The sequence below is a fragment of the Hyaena hyaena genome, unplaced genomic scaffold, assembly GCF_003009895.1.
Source record: "Hyaena hyaena isolate Hyena2069 unplaced genomic scaffold, ASM300989v1 scaffold_306, whole genome shotgun sequence".
Taxonomy (NCBI): domain Eukaryota; kingdom Metazoa; phylum Chordata; class Mammalia; order Carnivora; family Hyaenidae; genus Hyaena; species Hyaena hyaena.
In genome coordinates this window covers 442,994-461,181 of record NW_024080935.1, presented here as the reverse complement: position 1 = coordinate 461,181, position 18,188 = coordinate 442,994, and the positions used below count along the sequence as shown (strand labels likewise).

At 56.7% G+C, this 18,188-nt stretch overlaps 1 protein-coding gene across 2 annotated transcripts in view; it reads right to left on the bottom strand.

Annotated features, from left to right (window-relative positions):
* Positions 1 to 9,177: 9,177 nt before the first annotated feature.
* Positions 9,178 to 18,188, bottom strand: part of SBK1 (SH3 domain binding kinase 1) — a 47,733-nt gene continuing 38,722 nt past the window's right edge. For both annotated transcript variants that reach the window (XM_039247731.1, XM_039247730.1), the window contains exons 2-4: positions 12,165 to 12,397; positions 10,976 to 11,178; positions 9,178 to 10,095 (exon numbers count right to left, since the gene is read on the bottom strand). In XM_039247731.1, coding sequence (XP_039103662.1) covers positions 9,256 to 10,095; positions 10,976 to 11,178; positions 12,165 to 12,390 — 1,269 coding nt within the window. In that variant the 5' untranslated portion in view covers positions 12,391 to 12,397 and the 3' untranslated portion in view covers positions 9,178 to 9,255. The remainder of the gene's footprint in view (positions 10,096 to 10,975; positions 11,179 to 12,164; positions 12,398 to 18,188) is intronic.

The window sequence follows — 18,188 nt, the reverse complement described above, 5'->3', positions numbered from 1 at the left end:
AAATTACAGATGAGTTAAAGCTTAATAAAAGCCTTAGGAGAAAACTCAGGGAACAATACTTAAAATCTAGGGATTGGGGATAATTTTCAAATGGAGAAAAGAAGCCCAGAGGCCACGAAAAATCTTTTAGATGAATCTATGCTAAAATTATGAGGGAAGATTATGCGACATTAAGAGATTGTATTTCAAAATCTGGCAGATAAACAAACCCAGCCTGTGTTATACCGTCAGTCCATAGAGACTGATGACAAAAGATCAACTGCCCTAAAGAAAAAACTCAAAGGTACGAAGAGACAGGCTATTCACAGAGGAGTAAATCTAAATGGCAAATACATAAACTAAGATGCTCCGCTTCATTAGAAACCAGAGAAAGGCAAACGAAAGTACCAATGAGTTAGAACTTTCTACTGAGAGGCAGGCAACAATGAATGGCTGGTGGGGGTTTGGGGGGCATACTGTCATTTTTGCTGATGGAGAGGCAAACCCTTACCAGCTCTTTTAGAAAGAAATCTGGCAATGTCCCATACAATTTGTTTGCAAGAACTTAAAAAGTTTACTTCTTACGCACCCTTTACTGGTCAGCTACAGGAGAATGTGCTCTTTCTCTCACAGAATGTGCTCCTGAGAAAGTGAATCAAGTAAGAGAAACATAATTCAATACACGAAGAGGAGCTCTAACATAGAAAAGAGGGAAAGGAACTCCTCAGGGAAATAAATGAATGAGAGGAGACAGGCCCCAGGACGAAACCCCAGCAGGTCTGGAGAGCAGTTGGTTTATACTGGAACACGGCAGGGAGGGGGCTGGGTTCTAGCAGTTTCCTAGAAGGTTAAATTTGGAAACTGCTTAAACAAACCCAACCTCTTGGGAATCGACTTAAATTAACTAGTGGAGAGACTGAGGTTGAGTTAATAATAAGTACATAGATTATTCTAAGCAAATTAAAAAAAAAAAGAAAATTACAAACACCAGGAAAATAAAAGGTCACGCAGAAAGGAAAGGTAATCAAAACTTCCTACATGGCTCGGCTAATATAATAATAGGATATAATAACATTCACTGAGATTCTTGGATGGACAGATTAATGTTTTCCATCACATTTGGGAAGTTTTCAGCCATTATTCTTCACAATATTTTCCCCTACCCCAGTAAGTTTTTTAAAGGATTATGGAGCAGATTTGGAAGCAGAAACAAAGTGAATGTCTAGCCAAGCGATGGTTGAACGGGGTGTACTAATATCACACAGCAGAATAACATGGCAGAGGGCATGGGCACACTGAGGGTGTGGGTCCAAATGTTGCACGGCCCCCCCCCCCCCCCCCCCCATTATCCACAGGAGAATACCCCTCCTCAGCCAATTACTTCCGGTGGGGCTCTGCTCTCCCAGCTGTGGGTGAGCATGTGACAAAGGCCTCAGCCAATCAGAGAGCTGTACTGTTCTGGCCATGTGATTGGATCGGCAGTCGATACAGGACCCAATCAGAACCAAGCAAGCTCAGGGTTGCCTGGGTGGCTCAGTCGGTTGAGGTTGAGCGTGGGACTCTTGGTTTCAGCTCAGGTCGTGATCTCATGGTTTGTGGGTTCGAGCCTCACCACAGGCTTTGTGCTGATAGTGTAGTATGGAAGCTGCTTGGGATTCTCTCTCCGTCCCTCTCTCTTCCCCTCCCCTGCTCTCTCTCTCAAAAATAAACTTAAAAAAAAAAAAAGGGAAGAAAAAAGAAGGAAGCGAACACAGAGAAAGGCAGGTCTACACTCTCTCCTGTTGGCTGGCGCTCTTGAGTGGATGGAAATTGGGGTGGCTGGGGGCCACCCTGCACCACAAGGAGAGGAGAAGTCCAGGAAGAAGTCTACCCAGAAGAAGTAGAGCAGTTGGGACAGAGAAACCTATCCTGGCGTGAAAGTTGCAGCCTTTGCATTAAGCTGCACCTGAAGTTTTTTTGTTGTTTTTTTTTTGGTTTGTTTTTTAGAGGGAGGAGGACACAAGTGAGCGAGGGGCGGGTGGTGGGGAGAGAATCCCACGGGGGGAGAGAGAGAGAGAGAGAGACAGAGAGAGAGAGAGAGAGAGAAGGGGGGGCTCACCCAAAGCCCGGTGCGACTTTACTGGATGCGGAACTCGAACTCACAAACGGTGAGATCATGACCTGAGCTGAGGTCGGATGCTTCACCGACTGAACCACTCAGGTGCCCTGAAGTTGCTTCTATTTCGGGACTTTGCTTTTTCAAATCAGCCAATTTGAGTTGGGTTTTCTGTTGTTTGAGACCAAACGGGTCCTGGCGGATACTCTGGCAGTCTCAGCTTCAGAAGTGAGTATCCAGTCCCAGAAGGGCTCAATGGCTTCTCTTGATCAAGGTCACTTGTCGGTTAGGAGATGCTGTTAAGGCAGGGCCCTATAGACACTAGTGGCTTCAGGGGTCTTACAGATCAGTTTCTTTTTTTTTTTTTTTTTCCTGGATATTAGTCAGAACTCCTTTATTTGCAACTACAGACACCAGACTCAAGTGGATTTATGAGCATATATTGGCTCATTGACTGAAAAATCTATTTGTATCTAATTTCAGTCTTGGATCCTAGTGTTCAAATACTGTCATCAGATTCTCTGACTCTTAATCTCTTGGCCCTGCTCTGTATAGGGGTCATGCTTGGACAGAATCTACCCAAAGGAGTGGCAAAGATGGCTGCCAGCAGGTCCTGCTGTCCATTCCACAAACGGAGCAAATCTTAAGAAAAGCAAACACTTGACCCAGTAACAGGCGTAGGCACTGGCCAGCAGCTGCTTCATTCGGGTTGTATGTCTACGCCTGAGCCAACTGCTGTGGCTCAGGGAATGGAATGTGCTGGTTGACCAGACCTGGGCATGTGGCCCCTCCATGGAACCAGGGAGGGGAACCGGCTTGAACCATATGGATCAAGAACATGGACGGGACATTTGAGGTGCTGTCAACCAAAAGAGGGGGTGAGTGGGTGCCGAATAGGTAAGAATAGCTGTTGTCCACTCCCTTTTATACTCTTCCCAGTATCTCAAGGTCCTTGTCACAGCCGTAATTAACTAGAACCCCAAATCCTCCCCCTTCTCCATGCCTCCTGCATTTTCCTTTAACATCAAAATAGAATGACCAGAGGGGCACCTGGGTGGCTCGGTCAGTTAAGCACCCCCCTCTTGATTTTGGCTCAGGTCATGGTCTCACAGCTTGTGAGATCGAGCCCCGAGTCAGCCTCTGTGCTGACAGCTCAGATCCTGCTTGGGATTCTCTCTCTCTTCTCTCTCTGCCCCTCCAGTGTGTGCGTGCTCTCTCTCTCTCTCTCAAAATAAATAAACTTTAAAAAAAGAAAAAGAAAAATATAATGATTTGAGACCCCTTACCACCTGTGAGGGACACCAGGCCCCTTCATGTTCCCCTGTGGATGGCCAAGTCAGGGCTCACGGTCTCCTGACCAGCCTTACTGCTTTTTTTTATTCTTCTTAGCTTAACTGAGGTATAATTGACAAATAAAAACTGTATATGCTTAAGGTGTATGACTTCATGTTTTGAAATATGTATACATTGTGAAATGATCACCACAAGCTAATATACATATGGCCTCACAGTTAGGGTGTGTGTGTGTGTGTGTGTGTGTGTGTGTGTGTGTGTGGTGAGAACACCTAAGATATGTGCTCTGAGCAAATTTTGAGTATACAATACAGTATTGTTAATTACACGGCCTACTTCTTTGGCAGTCCCCGTATGCTCTTGGCCTCTGGGGCCACCATTCTCTTCTGCCTTTCTTTGGCTCCAAATGAACCCCCCTGAATGTCTACCTTGCCCTCAAAGTTCCAAAAACCAAGACCGGTGATGAACCTTTTCCTCCCCCTCAACTGCCAGTAAATAGCTCTCACTTACTCTTCTTACACCCACATTTCCACCCCAAACCAGGCACTAAACGAGGGGAGGGAGGTAAAAGGCTCTACAGTTTTAAGAGAGAGATGCTGTTGGAGACTCTGTCGCTCAGTGACGTGAGTAAGCTGAGTTGGCATCGCAAGAAGGGGATAACAGGACGTTGAGGCTGCCCCTCTGGTCCTTGTTTGGGCCTGCTTAGCTGTCACTGGCCAGTAGCTGGGGAAGTTTGCATAGCACTCAAGGAGCATGTTGGGGGAGAAAAAGAATCAAGAACAAAATCCCTTCCTTTGCTTAAAAACAATTTTTTAAAATGTGTATTTACCTTTGAGAGAGACAGACAGACAGAGCCCAAGCAGGGGAGGAGCAGAGAGAGAGGCAGACACAGAATCCGAAGCAGGCTCTAGGCTCTGAGCTGTCAGCACAGTGCTCGACGCGGGGCTTGAACTCATGAACCTTGAGATCATGACCTGAGTCGGTCGGATGCTCAACCGACTGAGCCACCCAGGCACCTCCAAAGCCCTTCCCTCCTGCGGTTCAGTGTTACTGGAACCTTCCTGATGGACTGAGTCTAACCTGAAGACTATGGGCAGGAGAAGACACCAAAGGCCCTTGAGAAGGAACTCATTATGATCAAGGGGGAGGTTACCCACCCTAAATGGAAAGGGTGGCAGGGGCTGTCTTGTTTAGTATAGCGTGTGGGAGAGGCTGGAAACCCTTCTGGCCAAGCCCCTTGTGGCCTTGACACGAGTTCACCAGGGATGCTAAGCAGCAGACGGAGCAACAGTGGCAGAAGACTGAGGCCCCCTAGTGGTAAGTCTTGGCAATTCTCTGACACAAGGGCAGTTAGAAGGTGGTATTTGTATACCAAGGGCGGGGGAGGACCAGTGATACTGTTTGCATTTGTAGATTTCCCCTCCACCCCTTAATAATCCATTTTAAAGTGTTCCATTCAGCCCCTAAATATCCACCCTTATCATTGCAGAGAAGTGGCAGGGTTTTTCTTTTTCTTTTCCTTAAATTTTTATTATGGTTTTATTTTTATTTTGAGAGACAGAGACAGAGAGAGACAGAGAGAGAGTGGGGGAGGGGCAGAGAGAGAGGGAGACACAGAGTCTGAAGCAGGTTCCAGGCTCTGAGCTGTCAGCACAGAGCCTGACGCGGGGCTCGAACCCACAGACTGAGAGATCATGACCTGAGCAGAAGCCGGACGCTTAACCGACTGAGCCACCCAGGTGCCCCAGCAGGGTTTTTCTTTAACAAATTCTAGATAAAACTCTCGTGTATGATCCCTCACCCCTCTGATCTAGCCTGAGTAGATTCTCTTCTCTTATTTTTTTCTCCTCTCTATTTTTCACATAATTATGTAATCTAATTAATGTCTATTTTCCTCTTCAGCAAGTCAGCTTCGGGGGACAGGGATTGTTTGTCGTGTTTATTGCTGGATCCTTGGCCTCTAAAATAGTATCGGGCATTCATTCATTAAGCTGACAAATCGCTGGGACGTGGCCCTCCACTAGGTGGGCGGGGCGGGGGGATAGCAGTTTACACCCACATTTCCACCCCGAACCAAACAGTGCCAAAACTGACACTGTTCTTAGGGAACTTCTGTTGGGGGGTGGGGGCAGAGACGGAGAACAAACAGGAATGTGCTATGGTGAGTGGTGGTGGGTGCTCAGCGTATAATGAAGCCGGGTAAGGAGCTCCCGCCCCAGGCAGCTTCCTCTGATCCCTTGATATCTGAGCAGAGACCTGAAGGAAGGGAGGGAGGGGGCTCCGGGGAGATGTGGGAGAGTCCCCCAATCTACTCAGCTACAGGCCCTGAGGAGAGAGCACGCCAGGCCATCCTAAGGGCCAGTGTGGCTGGGAGGCAGCACAGGGGAGGGGAGGTGGGGATGGGGTGGGACTTTGGAGGCCACCCTGAGGACTACGCAGCCAGTGCCCCACAGCCCAGAGAACTCTGAATCCTCCGGTTTCTGTCTTCAGTAAGCTCCCGACACCCCCCAAACTTGGTGAGCTTCCCAGTTATGTACTTCCCCAGCACCCGGCCTTATATGTCTGTCTCCATCGTCCCATCGCTGGCTGCCTGAGGACAAGGACGCCATCTGTCCTGCTCACTGCTGTATCCGGGGCTCCTAGTAGGAAGCCTGGGACACAGAATGTGCTCGGTAAATATTTGCTGGGTGATGACTGGGTGAATCAGCCTACTCTGTTCCTCTGGGCTCTTGCTTCTATTTTCTGCCCAGTCTGAAGGGCTCCAAGGTGAAGGTGGACCCCAGGCTGGGGACAACTCACCGCCCCTTCCCTCCCAGAACCGGGCCCCTCTTCTCATCGCCTTCAAGCCCTGGCCTGGGCCTACTCCAGGCTTGAGAGGCACAGGAGGCCTGAAATAGTTGCTCTCAGGCTCTGCAGATCCCCCCCTCCCCACTCAGAAAGTCTGTCGAGTTTTCAGTTCAAGAGTGATTCTGTGTGCCCTCTCCCTACTCCGTCTGTGTCTGAGACAAGACAGCCACCCAGTGGTGATTTTTCTAGACTTTTGTTTATTTTATAGCAATTGTCATGATTAGAGAAGTAAATAACACATTTAAAAACCTTCTCAGGGCCAAAGGATGCCAGAATATTTACAAACACATTGGGGAGGGGGGTGGCAAGACACGAGGGGCCGGGGTTCCGCCCAGGCCCTGAGCCAGGCTTGGGTGCTGATGCCAGCCACCAGGACTGTCCCACCGGCCACAGCACGGGCTCAGGGAGCACCGGCAGGCATGGGGCTCTGCTCAGTGGGCCTGACGGCAGGCCCTCTAGCTACCCTGTGGCCCCGCCTCCTGCCCAGGGGGCTCCCCACACCCCACAGGCCAGCTCAGAGGGGCCTCTGGGAAGCACCGAAGGACAGGGTCAGTAAGGAGGGACAGGAGCTGTGACAGAGATTGGGGATGACCCGGCCTGCCCGGGATGGGACACACACACACACACACACGCACACACACATACCTTCACAGAAGAATCGCAAGGGGAAGATTTTTTGTGTGTGTTTTTTGTCCTCTAAGTCTGCGTGTCTACGGTGTTATTAATTTTTTGCTATTTGTTTCTTCGACAGTGACATAAACTGAGGTAAACATCTGTGACCAACACCTCTCCTAAGGGGCAAAGGGTCCCAGCCCAACTAGCAGAGGTGGTGGTGGTGGCGGCGGCGGCGGCGCAGGGCCCCGATGGCCAAGGAGCAGGCCTAGCCCCGGTCCTGGCCCCGCGTCGGGCCGTCGCTGCCCCTCTCTGTGCCTCTGAAAACCAGGGGCTGGGCTACATAACTACAGTCCCCTTCCCGACTCTAACATTCTAGATACTACGACGAGGGAGAAGCTCCCGAACAGGATCTTAACAGAGAAAGAGAGAGAGAGAGGGCGCACGGCGAGGGACATCTACTTGGAATCTTGCTTCCTTGTTATTGCAGGAGACGGGATGTCGAGAGGCCTAAGGCAAAAGGAGAAGTCGCGGCTGGGAGAGAGAGGTGGCTCCAGGTGGGCCAGGGGCAGTGACGGGGGGCCTTCTCTGAAACTTGGCCCTTGGTGGGAGGAGGGTTTGCTACTTACCTGGCATGTGGAGGGCCCCAGGGCCCACTGGAGAGATGGGTCTCAGGAAGGGCGGGCGCACCGAGGAGCGTGGGGCCAGGCCCTGGGGCAACCACAGTTTGTAAACTGGACCCGGGCAGGGCAGGGGGACCTATAGCCCTTTTGCACGATGGGAATGAGGGATGCGGGGGCGGGGGGGGGGGTCCAGGCCAGAGGATGGTCAGGTCCTCTCTGGCCAGCCTGGCTCATCAGAGAGCCCCCTAGAATGGCCCAGATCCCCAGTAGGACCCTGGCGGGTGCAGCCTAGGCTGGTGGACTGGACGCTGTCAGGCAGAAGGAGCAGCCTCGCCCCTAGAGAGGTTATTGCGGGGTCCCAGGCCTCCAGAGAGAGGGCAGGGTCCATGGGGGAACACTGGGTGAGCCAGGGAGCCTGTTTTGCTGCCGGGGGTGCCTGAACCGGCCCGCAGGTGCCTCCTTGTCAGATTCCCTGAGGGGCGGGTGAAGCACAGGCCAGGGCGCCCTCTGGCAGCTGCCTGGGGAAGATCCTGGGGCAGGGCGATCTCCCAGGCGTCTGGATGCAGTTACCGAACACACAGGACGCACGCATACACGCACACTCTACTCACACTCACACCGCACACACGCCTACTCACACACTCACCCCCCTCGCGTTTCCATGGACCCCACAGCGGCATACTCCAGGACCAGGGACCTGGGGCACACGCGGATGGGGGCGGCTCCAGGCCGGCATGTTGGTCTTCAGCAGAAACCCGGGGGAATTCCTGGCACTTGTCACCTCGCCGCCTGCCAGGAGTCCAGGCCACCGTGTCCGGGCTCGGGGAGGCAGGACCGAGGATCGGAGGTGCCCGGGCCTGGGGAAGGTGCGGCCAGCAGGGGGAGCTGGGCCGGCCCTAGGCTCGGCGCTCACTCCCTTTGCCCTAGGGATGCGGGGGTGGGGGGTGGGGGTAGGGAGGGGGCGGGGCGAGGGCAGCCGAGGCCCCGCCCCGGCAGTCCGGCAGTCACGAGTGCGCCGGACAATCCCTGGGGAGGAGGCGTAGGGCTTCTAGAGCGCCACCGCTTAGGGGCAGTGCGGCTCCAGGCCAGTCGCCCTCCTCCTGTGCTCAGTGTCCTCATCCGGGGAATGGGTTCGCGGGGAGTCACTGGATTCTTCGGGTCCGTGCCTGCACACACACACTTTTGCAACATCCAGACATTTGCTACATTTTGCAGAGAGCTTGGCCTCTTCCCTCCAGCCTCCAGGAAAGGGGCAGGACGCAGGTGAGCCATCCCCCTGCCCTCAGCTCATCGCCTTCCCCCCAGCCAGTGTCCAGGGGCCCTAGGCCCCTTGTCTGGCCCAACACTTCAGTCCGCTTCTGTGCCCGGGTGCGTGGGGAGGGGTATGGCGCAGGGTAGGGTGGCCAGGAGGGCAGGACCAGGGTTGGGACTGCGGGATGATCTGCCAGGGGGTGCAAAGGGCCAGGAGCGACTAGTCAGCGTTCCAGGTTTCGGGGCGGTGTGGGGGAGTCTGCCCGCAAGCTCCCTTGCTCCTGGTGTCGGGGTCGGGGGGGGGGGCGCCTCTGAATCCTCGGGTCTGTGGGGCTTGGCTCCTGTGGGCCAAGTCTCTGCCCCACAGGCGGGGCGAGAGGTCTTTCGGTGGCTGTCTCGACGGCCCGCCGCGGCCCGGGCGCCCGAGCCCGCCGTCCCGCCTTGCCTACCGCTACTCCCTCCTGCCGTTTCGGCGCGGGCTCGGGGCGGCTCCCGGCGGCGGCCGCCCGGCCCGGTGCGAGCGCGGCGCCCCGGCCCGAGGGCGGCGGGGGCGGCTCAGACGCAGATCTCGATGGCCGTGGCCAGCACCACCTGCCCTTTGCTCTTGTCCGGGCGGCCGTCGGTCCTGCCGGGGGGCCCCGGGGGCGCCAGGCCGGCCTCGGGCACGGGCACCGGCACGGGCACCGGCACGGGCACGGGCACGGGCGCGGGCCCGACGGCGGGGGGCGCGGGCCGGGAGCCGCTGCCGCTCTCGGTCAGCACCGTCCGCTTGAGCGGCCCGGGCGCCTCGAGGCGCAGCGGCCCGGCGGCGGGCGCGCGGTCCCCGGCGGGCTTGCGCGCGCGGTGCGAGGGCCGGCGCCGCAGCTCGGACGTGAGCTCGTGCTTGAGGAAGCGGAAGACCTCCTTGGCCGGCCCGCGGCGCTCGGGCTCCAGGGCCAGCAGGCGCTGGAACATGCGCAGCGCGGGCTCGGTGAAGCGGCGCCACTGCGACGGCAGCCCCGGCAGGCGGCCCCGCTGCCAGCGCACGAACTCCTCGAAGAAGGCGTCCGCGCCCGACGCCGCCTCCCACGGGAAGTTGCCGGTGAGCACGCAGAAGATGAGCACGCCGAAAGCCCACACGTCCACGCCCGTGTCCACCGCGAAGCCGTCGGCGCGGCCCGCCTGGCACACCTCGGGCGCCGTGTACGGGATGGTGCCGCTGACGCGCTTCACGCGGCAGCCCACGCGGCGCGTCATGCCGAAGTCCGCCAGCTTCACGCGGCGGCACTCGCGGTCGAACAGCAGCACGTTCTCGGGCTTGATGTCGCGGTGCACCAGCTGCCGCCCGTGCATGAAGTCCAGCGCCAGCCCCAGCTGCTGCACGCAGCGCTTCACGGTGTCCTCGGGCAGCCCCACCTGGCGGGCGGAGGGGCGGGGGGAGCCGCGCTCAGGGACGCCGTCCCCTCCACCCCCACAGATCCTGCCAGTCCCCTCCCGCCTACGGGTCCCCACTGCCGCCCGCCCCCGCCAGCGCCCCCCGCCCCCCCGCCCCGGCCTAGCCCGAGCTCCCGGTCGCATTTCCAGGGCTGACCCGCACTCACAACCCCCGCCCTCCGGCGCTGCCTCCTGGGCCATGCCTCTCCCCTCCCCCATCCCACCCAGGCACCCTCTGCTCTCTCTGTGGCCCGGTCGTTTTCATCCCGCACCCTTTTTCCGAGTCACTGCAGCCACAGCCCGGGGCCTGAGCGCCCACGGTGGGCCGGGTGCGTCATCAACCCCTCACAGCGGCTCTAACGCCCCTTCCCTTATCCCGATGTCCAGCTCTGAGAGGCCTTGCCGCTCACCCACTGAGCGCCAGAGCAGATTCCTACCGGGCACCACCAAATGCCGAGCTGGGAGCCCAGAATTTTCTGGGCACTCCTCCCAACTCCGGGGCACTTCCTCTGGGAAGCCTCTGGTGGCCCTGCGGCCTCTTCTCCCCTCTTGCGCCCCCCCCCCCCGCCCCCCAACTGTTCCTATGCAGCATCAGACCAGGTTGCTGAGGAGGGTGCTGTTGGACTTCATCCCACCCAGGGCCCACTCAGTCTGTCATCTGGCTTATTTCGCTGTGTCTGTTCCCCACCGGGATGAGTGCAAACCTCTGTTCATCGCTTAGCCCCCAGCCCTGTGGTGGCTGGCATACAGAAGGGGCTCAGTAAATGCTTGTTGATTAAATAAATGGTCTGACGGCTCCTGGAAGCTCCCACTGTGGGGACAGGAAGGCCGGCTCCCCTCCCTGTGCCTCCACACCCAGTACCTGAGGAGGAATGATGTCAAACAGGTCCCCGGCGGGCGCATACTCTTGGGCGAAGACATAGCAGTCCTCAGTCTCAAAGACCACGTCAAAGACCTTGATGATGAAGGGGCTGGAGGAGAGGCTGTTGGTGATGCTCACCTCCCGCAGGAAGTTCTTCAGCTTGGTCTTGCTCTTGTTCACAAACTTCAGTGCCATCTTCGTGCCTGGGGGAGGGGGCAGCAGCCACAGTGGTGAAGGCTCCAGGCCCCCATGCCTGCACCTGACATTCCCCGGCCTGCCCCCACGGCCCCTCCCAGCCCCGGGGTGGTGCGCACCCTCCCCATCTTACTGGAAGCACACTGAGATCCAGGGAGGACAAAGGACTTGCCAAAGGCAGTGAGGCCGGGGTCAGCCCAGGTCTTCTGCACCAGCCTGCAGGCCTCGGTGAGGATGGCCTGCTTCCCCCTCCCCTCTGTCCTTTCCTTCCTGACATGCAGCGTACTTATTCATGCCTCGGTCTCCCCCCGCCTCCCACGCTAGAAGGTAGCCCCCTGAGCGCAGGAATCTGCCTTGCTCATTGTATCTCCACTGCCTACAACAGTGTGGTGCATAGTAGGTGCTCAACACGTGTTTGTTAAATGGCCGACTCAGAAGGAGTGACACACTGAGGGGTGAGGGTCTGCAAGGCATGTGTCCCTGACTGCATGGGCAGTCATCTGTACCCTTTGTGACTACTGGGGTCTTGCCCTGGCTCAAAGCCTCTATAGCTGCGTGAACTTAGCTGAGCAATGGATCTCTGGGTCTCCGGGTCTCATCTGAGAAGTGGAGATGGCCAGTGACCTCCCAGGGACATCTCCCACCCTTCATTAAGCACGGTACGCTGTCCACTCCGCTGGGGTCAGTTATCACCAATGTGCCAATAATTCCGCTACCACCACCGCCAGCCCTGCCTTCTCTCCTAAGCTCCAGATGTCCTGGGGTCATGCCCTTGGCTGTCCCAAAGGTGCACAACCTGGCCCCAGAGCAGCCCACAATCCAGTCTGGGCCTCAGGCCCCGTCTCAGGTCTCTCTGGGCCGCCCAGGCTGCCTCTCTCCACCTGGACCACGAGCTCTGTCTCCCCGCTGACCTCTTGGCCCCGGAAGAGAACACCCACGGCCTCCTGGCAAGTCCCCAACCCAGCCTTCAAACCCGCCACCTGCAGATGCTCACCCGTGCCCTTGTAGGCCACCAGGTCGACCTTCCCATAGGTGCCCTTGCCCAGCTCCCGGACGAGTTCGTAGTGCTTGGTGACATCGCTAGCTGCTAGCGTGCGGAGGGTCAGTGCCTGCATGTCTTCAGTGAGGAGCGGCACGCCTGCACCCAGCCCAGGGGCGGCCCCCGGCCCACAGCAGGGCAGGGAGCGGGGTGGCTCGGGCTCCGGGCAGCCCACGCTCATCTTCTCCCTGTTGTGGTGGATGTGGCATGAAATGTGACATCGAGCCAGGGTCCCCCGGTCCACCCACCTCCTCCTTCCCCAGTACCTAGGGTCCCCGGGTGCCAGGCTCAGGATAACCACACGGGGGCGACAAGCATCTTTGCTGCATCCCCTTTCCCCAAAGCTTCAGGGCCAGGCCTGAGCCACAGTCACTGGCCCCGCAGTCCCCACATGGGTACCACTGTCCTGTCTGTCGCAGGCTATCATCCAGACACAGCATCAAACAAGGCACACGTACTTACATCACACAAAGACACTCCATATACCAAGTTCACATGGGTGCCCCTACTCACAAATCTTGATCAGCACCTGCTGTTCTCCAAGAGCCCTGGGCACACATACTAAACAGGTAAGAATCCCCTCCTCGTGGGCAAGAAACACAGTGAGCACATGAATTCTGTATTAGGATCAAAGGGGTTATGGGCTTCTGAGAATGTAAGGCAAGGGGTGGGGAAGGCAGGGTCTCAGGGCAGGGGTCACAGGACCAAATTCTTCAGCCAAGTAGTCGCAGACAAAACGCTGGCAGGGTGGTGCGGATGTGGCCACCCCTCCCCCTCCACAGACTACACAACCCCGCTCAGGTATACACAGCCACAAGTGTGGTGCCGGGCCCCACCTCCCTCCCACCAAGGCCGAGCGCGGCCCGCAAAGGGCCAGCCCTCCCCTACCTCAACCTCCACATTCACAGCCTGACCGACCCCTTCAGTATCCACACAAGCTGCTCCCACCCCTCAGAGGCATTTGTCCCCAGATGGCATTGGGGGGCCAGGGCGCTGCTTCCGGGAGAGCAGGGGGGTAGGGGGCTGAGTGACAGTGAACGCTCACCTGGGGCCTGCATTTCCTGTCTGTCAAGTGGAGGGGGGGGGCTGGGAGCAGGGCTCCCAGAAGCAGGTGCGCACAGGTCTGTGCCTGTATCCACAGGAGAGACCAGCCCCGGGAGCCTGCCTGCCTCCCTGGGCACCTCCCTGGCCCTCACCTCACTCCCTCCTACCTCCCATCCCAGGTGACTCACCCCACACTTCCCCAGCCCCCACCCCTACATGACCGCCCAAGGCTCTCTGATAGCCGACCTGGAGCTAGCCCCCCGGCTTTGAATCCAGCTCTGTCACCCACTAGCTGGATGGCCCCAGGCAAGTTACTTCATCTCCCCACGCCTCAGTTTTCCATCTAGAAAAAGGATGTATTAGTGCCTTTTCTCTATAGGCTGTTCAGCCGTGGAGTGCTTGGTGCCTGGCACACAGTAAGCGCTCAGTAAGTGCCCAGTGTGGTGTCGCACGCCCTTAGTGCGCTAGGCCTCCCCTCCAGCTGAGCCCTGCATCCTCACCAGGCCCAGCCGCTCCCCTTCCAGGCCCAAACCCTCTCCTCCTCCTCTGCCTTCCCCTTCCCTCTTGGCACGACCCAGCCTCCCACTTCACACCGAGAGGAGGAACATCAGGAGGGAACTTCCTGGCCTCCCACCCAGCCCCAAACGGAGCTCCATCTGCACGTCCTCCGGCTGCCTGGGGGAGCAGGGGGCCCTCCGCCCCTCCTCCGATTTGGTTCCTGCCCCTCCTGCTTCCTCAGGATCCTGCTCCCCCACTCAGCCCCCTTCCCCTCCATTCATGAGCAAGCCCTGTTCCACAGAACCTCCCCCCGCTGCAGGCACTGCCCTTCCTTCCCTAATTCCTTTGGTCTGAACGGATGCCAGGAGTCTGTCTGAAACGCCACATGAATGCTCTCAGACTGTAGCCTAGATTAGCCCATTTCGTAGACCCCTGGGGGGAGGGATGGCGCCAGGCCCATGGACACAGGGGCCCTGCTGCCCTGACCTCTGCCACGCTCATTGTGTCAAACCCAACTGGGCCATGGCACCTGTCACTGTCTCTATGTGGTCCCAGCTCCAGCCAGACGGTGCCCTCTTACTGCAGCCGCCAACCAGGCTAAAGTGGGTAGCATCTCCCCATAGGGGTCTTTCCTTGCCTTCAGGGCTAGAAGGGGTCACTGGTCCCAACCTCTATCAAATGTCCCCCCCCCCCCCCGCCGTCGTGGGGAGAATTCCTGAGTGAGGAAACCCAAGCGATCCGCTTTGAGGCAGCAGGGAGAGGTGAGGCTGTCTCTGGGCAAGTGGGGGCCCATCCCCCAGGGGGTCCAATGAGTACACACCCTCTTTGCCTTGAACTCTTCCCCCTGCCGGCCAGGGAGAGACGCCCGGCTGCTCTGCTGACCTACTTCTCCCGATGAGTGTGGACTCCCCGAGGACTGCTGCGCTGGGCGGGCCATGGGTGTGCAGGCACATGTAACACACCCGTGTGCAACGCTCCCACCTGGGGCTTTGGCCCTGCCAGTCACCTGGGACTGTTTCTGCATCCTCTGGGAGCAGCTGCAAGTTGCTAGAAGCTCTCTTCCCCCCTCTCCCCTCCTCCCTCGCCCAGAGATGTTGGGTGCAAGGCTCATCCTTGCTGCTTTGACCCCCAAGTTGCGCTGTGCAGGCAGCTGTTTGGGTCAGGGGTGCAGTCACAGCGGGGTGGGTTTGGGCCCCACGTGTGCCCCCTGCACTCTGGGTTTAGCCCTTGCTTTGACCACCACCCTGCACTGCCTCTCTGGGCTTCAGTGCCTTTCTCTAGTCTCCTCTGCCAGTCCTGCTGCCCGCCTTTATCTCCCCCTGCCCCACAGCCAATCTTCTCTTTATCCTCAGGTCCCACTCTTCCAGGAAGCCTTCCCTGCTGCCCCAGGTGCCGATTCCTGCCTCTTCTGAGCCCCAGGATTCAAATGGGGTCTGTGTGTCTCTCTCTGAAGGTTCCTGTTGAAGATCCTGGGGTGGTCTCCACTCTGTCCCCTGTCTGTCCCCATCGACAGGCCAAGAGCTCTCCGGGGGTAGTGACCACATCTAATCCAGCCATCTCTCATCCTTTCCCTTGGTTGCTAGGGCCCAGTTTTGGGACTCCCCACTACTGACCCCTCCCCCTCCTTCACAACCTCCCTCTCCCTTCAGGCCTGTTCTCTGCCAGACGTCAGCAGGCAACAAGGAATTAATCCACACAGCCCTCCCTGCCGTGGTGTCATAGCCCCAGGAACACACTGCCTCTGACCCAGTTCCGATGCATGTGACTTAAGAGGCTCAGTGGGGAGCTAAAGAAACAACACGGGCCTTGGAGCTCAGCAGGCTTGCCCTTGATCCTGCTGGGCGTCACTTTTTAGCTTTGTGACCTTGAGTGAGTCACTTGTCTGGGGAAAATAACAATAGCAATAGCAGCAACTAACACTGAAACAGGGCTTACTACCTGCCGGCCCTTGGTCTCAGGATGAGTTCATCTTATTCAACGGGTAGGTGTTATCATTAGGGCTGAGAGGAATGAGGCACAGAGAGCCTGAATGACTCGCCCAAGGTCATGCAGCCAGTGTTGGGATTGGCCCCAAAGCCGGTGCTCTAAACCACTATTTTCCCAAGTCAGAATGTTGGAGCATCTCATCCAGATCCCTTGGTATCCAAGTAGGGAAACTGAGGCCCAGGAGAGAGCAAAGCCTGAGCTGAAGATGCCCATGTGTTCACTCAGCTTCTGCTGAGAGGTGACTGTGTGTCAGGCATTGTTCATGGGTATTAACTCCATTAATCCTCACAGCAGTAGGTATACCAGCAACTTCCTTCAGGCGGGGGACTCCAGGCCAGAGAGTCAAGTAAGACACATCTGCCTCCCCGAGTGGTTGAGGGCAGGTACACCTGGCATCAGTGGGAACTTGACCTGAAGCTGTTTTGCCTTCATCACCACTGCCTCCACTTGAAGGAGTGGCTGTGGACTTGGTGGCTGTGAACTTTTCAGCAGCAGGTGGTGGAGGGGGCCCTGGCTGGCCCCCTGTTCATCTCATGTAGTTGGCACTAGTATTCACACTCAAGCCGACTGTGCCGTTCTGGGGGACCCCACGTGCTTTGCACCTCAAGTGAGTGTGTCCTCGCCAGCCCCGAGGGAGGCCCTTGGTTTCCGGTCTGTGTTGCTGAAGGCAGGTGGGTGTCACCCAGCCTTCCCGGCAGCAGTTGTGGCTCTGGCCCTGTGGGCTGGGTCTTCCGCCACATGCTGGGAGGTCTTCCCAAGCCAGGAGCAAGACTGAACTGCCTACCACTTCCTGTTGGCAGGTGGCTTGAGCTGGGTGCCTCTCTTATGAACACTATACCCCATGCACAAACTCAGAGCTACTTTGGGACCTCCCTTCCCTCCCCTCCCCGACCACATGCACACGCAGTGCCAGTATGGCAAAACGTCACTCACTGAGGCCTCCTAAGTACCCTGAGAAGGGCAAGATGCCGCCTGTTTAAAAAAAAAACAAAACACAACTGAACTTAGTACACACCACAAAATTTACCCGTAGTTGGCATACCATTCGGTGATTTTAGTAAATGTCCACTGTCGCAATCAAGTGATGCTTTCTATCTTATAGATGAAGAACAGAGGCCTAAGAGGTTGGTGATTTACTGTGGTTCTGGCAAAGACACCCAACTGTCCACCAAAACTTTGTGTTCCCAATTTCATAATACAGAGCTGCTGCTGGAGGGTCGCTGTCAGCAGGAAACTGCATTTCCTGCCTGCCTCGCATCTGGGTGTAGCCATGTGACCAGTTTTCCCCAATGGAATGTGAGCAGCAATGATAGATGTCACTGGCTTTTAAGAGTGGGAGGAGTTTCTCTATTCTCGTCCTCTGTGTGCTAGCATGATGCGGAAGCCTCCTCGGTCCTACACGACGTGGGGCTACAGGAGAGGAGGAGCCTGGGTGCCTGGCTGTAGGAGGTCTCCTGCCAAAAAGGATTACCCACTCTGCATTTTATGGGAGCCAGAAGGAAACGTCCACAGTGTTAGGCTGCTGAGATCAGGGGCTTGTGTGTTACAGCAGCTAGCACTGCTCTAATCCCAGGATTATGTAGCAAGGAGGCCAAGGAGGTAGGATTTGAACCTCGGTGTGCGCAACCTGCCTGGAGGGGGACCAGTCTGTGGAGAGAGAGGGGCCTGTTCTTATCCTGTTCCCTGGGAGAATAATAATACTGGCAAATATTTATCGGGTGTTTCCATATGTCGGGTGCAGTGCTAACCACAACGGAGTCAATAATTTAACATTTACAAGCCTAGGCACCAGATTCTTCTTCTTCTTCTTCTTTTTTTAAATTTTTTTAATGTTTACTTATTTTTGAGAAAGAGACAGAGCTTGAGCGAGGGAGGGGCAGAGAGAGAGAGGGAGACACAGAATCGGAAGCAGGCTCCAGGCCCTGAGCTGTCAGCACAGAGCCTGATGCGGGGCTCGGACTCATGAGATCATGACCTGAGCCGAAGTCAGACGCTCAACCAACTGAGCCACTCAGGCGCCCTGGCACCAGATTCTTCTATTATCACCCCGTTTTACAGAAAGAGATATGGACACACTGGTGGGCTAACTAATTTGGATTTGAACTCAGCCATCAGGCTTCGGGTCCCATGCTCTCATGCACTGGGTCCTCTGAGGCTCCTGAAGGTAAGCCCAAGCAAAGAGTAACTTAGAATGAGACCATTCCCACAGTCCCCACAGGGAGGCCATGTGTTCCCCATCAGTGGGGGTAGAGAAGCGGAGAGTGGGGAGTCAGGGGCGGGAAGTGAGGTTGGACCAAGTGATATCAACCAGGCCTTTCTGACTCTCACTCTGGGCGTCTAAGATTCTCTGTCCCCATAGTCCAGGCAAACCCCAGGGTTATCTTTAACAAAGCTTTGGCCTAGAGGGATTCCACCCACAGATGATTGTTGCTGGGTGGGTCACCTCCTTGC